This window comes from Capsicum annuum, chromosome 6 (assembly GCF_002878395.1).
Source record: "Capsicum annuum cultivar UCD-10X-F1 chromosome 6, UCD10Xv1.1, whole genome shotgun sequence".
NCBI classification, from domain to species: domain Eukaryota; kingdom Viridiplantae; phylum Streptophyta; class Magnoliopsida; order Solanales; family Solanaceae; genus Capsicum; species Capsicum annuum.
The window spans coordinates 224,375,015-224,385,255 of NC_061116.1; the positions used below are offsets into that span (position 1 = coordinate 224,375,015).

The following is a 10,241-nucleotide window of genomic DNA, read 5'->3' on the forward strand; positions in this document are numbered from 1 at the left end:
GTTTTCCAATACACTACATTAAGCTTAACTAATTGAATACAATTCTTTTTCTTTCTTTCTTGTGTTTCACTAAATTTAAAAATTGATAAAGCAATGTCGAGTAACACGACTCACCCGAGGAATATAAGAAGGAAATATTACATCATATCACAACTTATTATAACTACTTAAAATCTCTTTTTAAATAAAGATTTCTAGTTTTACTTAAAAACTCAGATACATCACATTACATCATTGAAGAATATAATGTATCCATATAAAATTAAGTGATATATTAAAAAAAATATGATTCATCTGTGTAAATTAAGTGATATATTCAGAAGAAGGTAATGTATTCGTATAAAATTAAGTGATGTATCCGGACGAATGTCGTGTACACATGTGTAATGTGATTTTTCATATAAAATTAAGTGATATATTCAGAAAAATATAATGTATCCGTGTAAACTAAAACATGAACTTTTTTTAGTAATTTTATATAAATTTGAGATAAAAAGTAATTAACTTCAAAAGAATTGAGATTTATATAAGGATTCATTGAGTCCTTCAATATTAATAGATTAATTGTTTTGCTATAACTAATGTTAATAAATTACTTCGTATATCTATATTTGTGCAGAACACAATAGCTTTTGTGGTGCCAGAAATAGAATATATGAAAGACTATTCAATGAAGTTGCAAGAGGAGAATGAAATGTTGCAAAGACAATTGGATAGTGTCACTGACAACGCCAATCAACGATGTGGTATATATATGTATATATCTCCTTCTTGACAAACAAGTTCTTTTTTTTCACTTTATATTTATGTGAGAATTAATATATAAAAATTATTCACGCAATAACTAAATAGCTGTAAAAAAATTTAAGAAGACCATCATAATAGTGCTTCTCTGTCCTGAGCCGGGGGTCTATTGAAAACAGCTTTGCTATCTCTCCGAAGGTAGTGGTATGGACTGCGTACATTTTACCCTCCCTAGACCCCACTGTGTGGAAATACACTGGGTTTGTTGTTGTTGTTGGTAAGATAGTGCTTAATAATGACGAGATTATTATGTAGTAAAAAAGTAGTACAAAAATTCCCAAGTAACCTAATACAGAAATTAATTCGTATCGTAAATTAGAGGCTGTAGTTGTTGTTTTGATTGTTTTTTTCTTTATGGTCTACTTATAAAAGAATATTTAATCATATATATGCAATGAAGATCTTCAATTCTTTTAAGAGTTATAAGTTCTGCAACATACGTGTAATTTTATTTCATAGTGTAAAAAACTTCTGTAGATATCATTTAAATGATCGTATGAAAAATTATTTACATTGATAACATAAAAAAACTTTATTATGTGGTCAATCAAATATTGTATTATTTCTATGAAATATATATTGGTATTAATTATATTAATATAATCTATTGAATAGTTCAAAATTCATTGTCTGTGAAATGCATAAAAGTTGACAAGGAGGGTTCTTTTCGGGGCTGGGTCAATACGTTTGTTACTAATTCAATCAGACTCAATATATATTTTTGATTCTAATCTTATGCATTTGTCTTAAAAATTTATTGAATAAGTTCAAATTATTAATAATTCAATAACTTAAGAAAATTAATTAGAATCAAGAATTTATAAGTTTTACATCTTGATTTTATCTCGATTGCAGCGCAAATTGAAGAGTTGAAGGTTGAATTGAAGAGGCTTGAGAAACTTGTGAACGCTCAAGAGGAAGAGCATAAGGAGGGAGAAAGTTCCAAATTTTATGATTATGATGAGACAGATTCAGCATCAACTATTAATACAGACCAGTATCTCAATTTTGATGGCATGAACATTGACCCAACCAAGGATAACATGTGAGCCAATCAACAAATATTGCTAAACTTTGTGGGATTATTTCTTCTCTTTTTTTTTTTTTTCCTTTCATTTGAGGGGGGTGTCAGTTGGGGATGGCATGTTAAAGCTATGAATTTTCGTTGTGGAATTTAAGAAGGGTCAAGTTTTCATTACCGAAATATCGAAAACAATGTTATATACTTGGTGATCTTTATGGATCTTTTAATTCCTGTTATTTGACATTGGATTTTAAATAATGTTTATTGTTAGTACCTAGATTTACATCGTTGGATTAGATTGACCTAGAATGACATGCAATTCGTACCAACATGGGTTGTGGTGCAGTGGATGAGGCTACTCCACCCTTAACCAAAGGTCGAGGGTTCGACCCTGGGTATGGAGAAAACTCTGTTGGGAGCGTTGCCATCTTAATGGGCCCTGCAATGCGCGATCCGAAACAATCGAGGCTCCAATACAGACACCGGGCACCGGATGGAAACCAAAAAACTGACATGCAATTCTTCATAGCAAACGTGAGAAGATATCTTTATGTAGAACACCACCCTCCCCAGTCCACCCGGGCATATATATAATACTATATATACACCCCCTCTTCTTTTTTTTTATTAATAGTATTATTACCGAATCATGTTGTTTTATTTTGTTATTGTACTTTTCTTATAACTTTGCTTTGAGAGCTTATTTGAACCGAAGGTATATAAAAAATAATCTCTCTACTCCACAAAAGCAGGATAAAATAACATCTCCTAATAGGTTTAGCACGCAGGTAAATGAAGTATCAAAAATTTTCAAATCAATTCTCTTTATATTATTTTTAAGAATCGGATAATTTTCACTTCATGAGTTAGTTTAACCAAGCTCAACCAATCAGTTTTTTGGACATGCGTCCTCAACATTGCGAGGAAGCTCACGAAAATTGTACTACTTAGACGAGCAAAGTTTGTTTCTTTTCAAAAAGAACTGAAAAAGAAAAAGACACCACATGCTACTTGCTATACTTTTTTATTTTTGGTGTTATGCTACTTGCTATCTTGTTGAAAGGACAAATGGATTATAAAGCTCATATTCCTTTAATCTTATACACGTGTCCAACAAATACGATACACGTGTCGTTGATTCACTAGGTCCATCGGTAGGGGGTTCGCCAGCTTCAAATTTTTGATTTGGACTTTGCCAATTTTGGGCGAATTACATTGTCAAATATATGGTGCTTATGAGTTACTTAGAAAACGATCATTTATGTAACATATGAATTTACAACGTAAAAAGGAATGACAAATGTTTTGCTAGACTAGAACCAACAAAGTACATTTGAGGCATATAAAATTCAAATTCATATAGTAATTTATTACGACACCCTTTTCAATATTACCCCATGCCACGATATTAATACCAACCGAGCAATGGTGCAATGCTACAATTTAGACCTACAACCATCAAACATCATTAAAATGAAAAGGACCATGAATGCAGCTAAAAGTTTTTAATTCCAGCCATCAATGAAAATAAGTGGGAATAATTCAATGAAGAGAAAAGAAGTTTTGAAAAAACTCATTGTGTACACAATACTTACCAAAACCCAAACTGACAAATACAAAAACTATACTTATACATGTATCGTCACTTTAGTTTTCAACGATAAAGCCAGAGTGTTTGGTCTAATATCGAGTATGAGTAAGTTTTTGTTTACAAAACCTCAATATCCGAACAATGGAAAAAGAACACAATTAACCCTAAAGGATGACTATTAATTACCATTTACCAAGATAGCTGGTAGCAGTTAATCAACCATCAAAGATAATTAAATTAATCCAACTAGAATTGCTCTTGGATCCTTAAAGCAAGGGGGTCAGGTGTATTAGCTCTCTCTTTTAATACTACTATCTTCTTAGCTTGACCCCATCCTCTTCCACCAAATGCTTCAACTGCTAATTCATGAAACTTTCATAACCATTTTTGTCAACTTCAATTTCTAATACACACTTCTCACAAATACCTACTTCGAGTTCGTTGTCCGCCAGCTGTTTAAACTGTTGTAAGAATTCAAATGAAAAGGCTGGCATTGATTAGCAGTTAGCATGGGTATTTTACACATCCTGAGTGAAGGCAAAACTAATTAGGTAGGATGCTTTAGGTCAATTTTGATCAGGGCCAGAGCTTACTCTTCCATTATAAGATTTTCATTTTTGATAGTGAAAGACAGCCAGCAGTTTAGTTAACTTTCCTAAGTTTTGATCATAACCAGTCAGTATATTCTTCCAAAGTATGCTTTCACTATGAAGAGTATGTTTCTCCTTTAAGCATAATTCTACAAATATAGTTGTTATGCCATAAGGGAGACCCCACAACTTTCGACTAGAAAGCTTTCCTCGGCTCTAGCTCTTAACCTCTAACTAAACGTGTATAGTTGGGAAGGAAGAGCATCCGAACTTAATATTAACCAATGAAGGTAAGTCAAGGTTTCTTACACCATCCAATATAAATGGTACCAGAATATGTTGACTAATGCAAATAGATAGTGTAAAGGGAAATGGAGGATCCAACAACTGGTTTGAGGGATCAGCAAAACCAAGTGTCCGGGGTTGACCGCTATACATATATGCTTGAAAATAAGTATAGATAGAGTTAAATATAAATTATAGAACTCATTATCTCAACTTGGAACACACAATGTTTAAATTTGGATTCACAACTTTAGAAGAGGTATTGGACTATATAGAACTCATTCTCTCAACTTGGAACATATAATGTCTAAATTTGAATTCGCTAATTCAGAAGAGGAATTGGACCATAAAAGGAGGCTGCCATTGCCCAAACTGAACAATTTCGCTAAGACAAGCAACAAAATGGCCACAAGTAAAGTTTATAATCAGATACCAATATTCGAGCCAGACTAGATGAATCAATGAGCAAGATTTGATGGTCATTATCTTTATGCTAACCAACTTGCTAAAAGAGATTCTATAAGAACTTCGACTTTCTCACGGATATGTACCAACTAGGCACGCTTTGATACAGAATAACGCCAATGTATACGATTAAGCCACCAAACACAAACAAATGTTTCATAGAGATAGCATATATAAAAAAGAAGTACAACAACAAGAAGATACCCACTATAATCCCACGAGTGGGCTCTGAGGAGGGCCTTACCCGGTTACCCCCACCTCGTAGATAGAGAGGCTGTTTCTAATAGATATACAATAACCAGTACAACCAAAATATAAAAAGTGGAATCAAATCTACGAAATTTCCCAAGTGCAACATCACAATTCATACATAATTAGCATGTATTATCTATCCTACATAGTAATATTAACTTCTCAATCAGCAATTTACAGAACTACGTCAAAAAGCAAACACCAGAAAGAAAATCAACTAAATATAAGCATTTCGCTTCGTTTATAAGCACATCAAAATGTGCCAATCCTTCCCCTCCCTCCATCAAAGGGGACGAAATGAAGTGTAATAACGAAAAACTGCCAATGGAAAATTAATAAAGAAAATGAAGTACTAAAATTTTCACCTCCATTTCCAGCTAATACTTTCTGACTAGCCTACTTATAGGATATTAATCTAACAAACTAAGGGGCTGTTCGGGAAAGGCCGACCACAAGGGTCGTCGTGATCTCCTCATCACATGAGGACAACTTTACCAGTTATGCCAAGGCTCCCGTTCACTAATCTAACGAAAGTAGTGTTAACAATTGCATTCAGATTATTGCATGGTAACAAGAAGGGCACCTGATCAAGCCATTCTCATTACAAGCCGTACAAGTTCTGAATCCACTTTTCTCACTATAGTACTTTTTGCTACCACTGCAATCATCACATAGAACAAATCTATCTCCACCGCACACTTCACACGTGCTTAACTCCGCCGGAGCCAACCCTTCAACGTACTTCTTCAGCTCGCCAGCTTCATGCAGCTGAATAACCTCATCCGCACCACCAATATACCTCCCGCCAATGAAAACTCTAGGCAAGGTCAATTTCGTCTTTTCACGTTTACCCAATATCGTTTTCAGCTCTTCCATGAACCCAGCGTCCATCGACACATCTCGTTCGTCGATCGCAACACGGAAACTAGACAAAATTGATCGAACGGCTTTGCAACTGTCGAAGGTCGAACGGATTACTCTTAAGCTTGTGAAGTAGATCACAATTTTTTTCTCCGCTCTCGGGATTTGAATCAACGGCTCTGATCTACTGGGGGATGATTCGGGTTCGGGTCGGGTTGAAAAAGCACGGAGAACGGCGTTAACGCGGAGGACACGGTGGAATATGTTGGGCTTTTTGTTGGTGGAGGAAGAAGAAGAAGGAGAATTGTACTTAGAATTATCTTCGGAGAAAAGGGTATTAATATCTTTGAAGGAGGAACAAGAGAAATTGGGGGAATTGTTATTGTCAATCCAAATTTTTGATTTGGTTCGAGTAAGCAACATGATTGATTTCCAGAAATTGGAAAAACAAACAACGATATTATGACTAGTGTAACGTTGGTGTTGGTTGTACCTTGTGATTAAATTATACTCTTACATATAATTTCTATAAATGCTTATGGAAACAATCGGAGTTCGACCCGGTCCGCATTTTTTTTTTAACTGTAATTTCATTTTTAGGCTTAATACATATTTTGCCTCTAAAACTTGTTAATATTTGTTTAACACGCTCGTCTTTATAAATATTTTTACCTACCACTCCTTACTTAACGTTCTTTTAACTATTTTACCAGAATATGGGGCCAAAAAATGTAGAAGAGTAGGATCCAAAGTGATATAATAAAGTATTTTTAAGAAGAATTTGAACTAATGGTATCACAATTGAGGTTTATGTACACGACACGTACTCTTTTTTTTTTTTTAACTCAGTACTTAATTGACACGTGTTGCCTCCCGTCTTCTCTCACAGAAAATAGGGAAATCTAACGAAATTCTAGCAGAACTTGGCTAGCCAGATACCACACAATTTGTTCATACCATCTCTTATTTAGTATTTGGTTGCATAGATATCTCGCTGCTTTCCTATCTTCAGTGTGATTGATTCTACTTTGAAGTTGTAACAAAGAGAGAATTAACAACCCTCCCTCTGGTCTTCTCTCAAACTCCTACTTTGCAGTGTTGCAAGGTATGAGAGTCGAGTTTCACATTGGTTTAACGAAGGGCGCTGATGCGGGGGCTAATATAGTCTTGGGTTTTTCTACCTCGATAATTAACTTTTGAAATGTGGTTCTCCCTGAGACATGTCGGACTAGGACTAAAAATGATCTAGCATACAACTATCTGCGAAGCTGTTATGGGGCTTAGACTGCATTTAGGCTCTTCCACCTCAATATCTAGTGTTTTGGTTGTGGCTTCCTGGATTGTATCAATTTATACTGCATGCATGTTCATAAAGTTTTGGATGGTGGTGATTTTTTATATCACCCGACTCTCATTCTCCTGTGTTATCCTAAATAAGAAAATTCACATTATACGTACACGTTATCATAAGTAAGAAAATTAACATTATACATACAAGGTGACCAAGCCGTTTGTATAGTAGATGTTAAACCACCTTGATGGAAGTCGTGCCTCCGCCACCAACCAGACCGATATTCATGTTCTTCTCTAGACGTAGTATATTATTTTCTACTTTTTAAAGGACGAACATTTGTTTTGCATATCCTCTATGGGAGTGAGATATTAATTTTGAACTGTAAAAATTGATAAGGAGGAAACATATGCACACTACAACATAGGACGTATTCACAATTTGCTGGATGCTGCCCGTTGACCAAGATGGCCAGTCCTGCACCTTAAACTTGAGTTGTCGCTTTTTTTCCTGGGTGTTTATGCCGGTTGCCGGCGATGAAGCTGCGGTGAGAAGGCATTCATGGTGTTTCATGTTTAGTCTATCTGAAGCAGAGTTAAAAGCAAAATTATCTAAATTGTCTTTTATCTCGATTAGAATTTGAATGAGAGACTTCAGTATTGCTTCAACTTCTCATTCGTAACTTGCAACTTGTCTGCCAGCTATTTAAACTATTGTAAGCAGTTGCATAAAACAGCTGGAGATGATTAGCAGCTAGTATAGTAGTATTATTTTACACATTTCCTTGAGAAGGCAAAAATAAGTAGGTAGAGATCTCTGTGTTTTCGGTAAAGCATTACACGAATTTCATTTGTGATGATGAAAGACACAAGTTTCATCCAAAAGACGCTTTCAATGTAAACACTATGTTTCACCTTTAAGCATAATTTTACAAATACAGTCTTTACTGTAACATTTGAGAGAACATAAGCTTACAAGAAAGCTTCCCATGGCAGTTGAAAGTAGCTCTAACTAAATGTCTATCGTAGCGAAGGAATATCATCCAATCTAAGCGTTGAGCATTTTAGGTAAAAGTCCAAGCTAGTCATTTACACAACCCAATATCAAAAAGTTACCAAAATCTAAGTTGCTCGGACTCTCCAAAAATGCACTACTCTTGAAGGAACATGCACCGGATGACATTTTAGACAAGTCCTAGCAGCATAGACGAAAATAACTTAAGACTAATACAAGTAAGATCATGGAGTCCATGATTCGAAAATACTCAAATCCAACACAAGTAGCAGTTTAGGTGAATTCTTTTCAATTGCTTGAGCTTTGATGGCAGAGCAACTACATACAAGTGCTAGTGAGAGGTAACAAATTCCTGATAGAATAGTTGAGTTATACACAAACTGGTCCGAGCACCATTGTTGGTAAAACGAAATACAAATAGATAGTTTGGAAGGGGTCTACAGCTATATAGGGAGCCTCACCCTGCCCCAAAGTTGCTAATACATTCAACAGAATAGGTCACAAGCAAAGTTGATGTTCAGAAACCAGAGATACTAGAAATGCGCCAATGTGCAAGATTTGACTGTCATTATCTTTATGCTAATCAACTTTCAGAAAGACATTTCAATATAACTTAACTTCATCACAGATAGACAGATCAAGCATACGACTAAACACTTTGTTAAATAGAGAGAATGTGACCCTAATCTACACCAAATTGCTACATTTTAGTAATTAAGCAGCAACAACAACATACCCAGGGGCGGGTAGAGTGTACGCAGTCCAGCAAACAACAAAAAATAAACAGCTAATATCATGTTATTGTCCTACATTTCAGTAACATTTCACTCAGTACCTTATAGAACTGTGTCAGATGAAAACACTCGACAAAGAACAAGCATTTTCATGACTGCATTTTGCATCTAATCAAACTGCCTTAATATAAACACACCAATGCCCCAACAAAAAGGGGGGGAAAAGAAAAGAGAGATAAATCATACAAAAAACTGCTAAAGAGAAGAAAAATGAAGTGTTATAAAGTTTTCGCCTTCATTTTCAGCTTATACTTTTCTGACTAGCCTAAACATGTAGTTATAATAGAGCTACTAATCTAATCAGCGTAGCGTAATTGGGGCATAGTAACAAGAAGGGCACCTGATTAAACCATTCTCATTACAAGCAAGACAAGTTCTGAATCCTCCTTTCTCGCTATAACACTTGTGACTTCCACTGCATTCGTCGCAGAGGATAAATCTATGGCCGCCACACACTTGGCACGTGCTGAAATCCGCCGGAATTAGCCCTTCAACGTACTTCTTCAGCTCGCCGGATTCATGTAGCTGACGAATCTCATCGGCACCACCAATGTACCTTCCGCCAATGAAAACTCTAGGCAAGGATAGTTTCGTCTTTTCACCTAATATCATTTTCAGCTCTTCCATAAATCCAGTGTCCATAGACACATCACGTTCGTCCATGGAAACGCGGAAGCTACGGAGAATTGATCGAACGGCTTTGCAGTCGTCGAATGTAGAACGGATCACCCTTAAGCTAGTGAAGTAGATCACGATTTTTTTGTCAGCTCCTGGGATTTGAATCAACGGGTCAGATTTCCGGTTCGGATTTGATTCGGGTTGGGGGAGTGCTTTCAATGGCAAATCGGGTCCGGGTCCGGGTCGGGTTGTGAGAACGCGGAGGATGGCGGTAACACGTCGAACGCGATGGAAGATATTGGGTTTTTTGCTGTTGGGTTTAGAATCGTCGGATAAAAGGGTATGAATATCTTTGAAAGAAGGACAAGGGGAGCAGTTGTTGTAGTTATTGTTGTGAACCCAAATCTTTGATTTGGTTCGAGTTACCAACATTGTTTAGAGAGATGGAAGAACTGAAACAACAACTTGCTTCTTGAAATTATTTGCTTGTTGGGGGGTGGTTTTGTTGGTTCAAATAAATGGTGGAAAAATAGAGAGATTGCTTGAGGAAAATATAGTGAAAAAGTGGCGTCCGTGTAAAGGGATTATAGAGAAGAAATTGGGAACGCGGTGGAGGTGTCAGGAGGGGTGGGTGTGGGGTGACAGTGGTAAA

The 10,241-nt window shown here is 35.9% G+C and overlaps 2 protein-coding genes across 2 annotated transcripts; both read right to left on the reverse strand.

Annotated features, from left to right (window-relative positions):
- Positions 1–5,072: 5,072 nt before the first annotated feature.
- LOC107875456 (uncharacterized protein At5g39865) lies at positions 5,073–6,791 on the reverse strand. The gene has a single exon (XM_016722186.2). The coding sequence runs from the start codon at positions 6,293–6,295 to the stop codon at positions 5,564–5,566; it is 732 nt and encodes a 243-aa protein (XP_016577672.2). The 5' UTR covers positions 6,296–6,791; the 3' UTR covers positions 5,073–5,563.
- Positions 6,792–8,957: 2,166 nt separating this feature from the next.
- LOC107875455 (uncharacterized protein At5g39865) lies at positions 8,958–10,241 on the reverse strand. The gene has a single exon (XM_016722185.2). The coding sequence runs from the start codon at positions 10,019–10,021 to the stop codon at positions 9,272–9,274; it is 750 nt and encodes a 249-aa protein (XP_016577671.2). The 5' UTR covers positions 10,022–10,241; the 3' UTR covers positions 8,958–9,271.

Excerpts from the sequence above, each read along its gene's own strand:
- LOC107875456 (XM_016722186.2), bottom strand. The coding sequence starts at position 6,295 with ATGTTGCTTACTCGAACCAAATCAAAAATTTGGATTGACAATAACAAT.
- LOC107875455 (XM_016722185.2), bottom strand. The coding sequence starts at position 10,021 with ATGTTGGTAACTCGAACCAAATCAAAGATTTGGGTTCACAACAATAAC.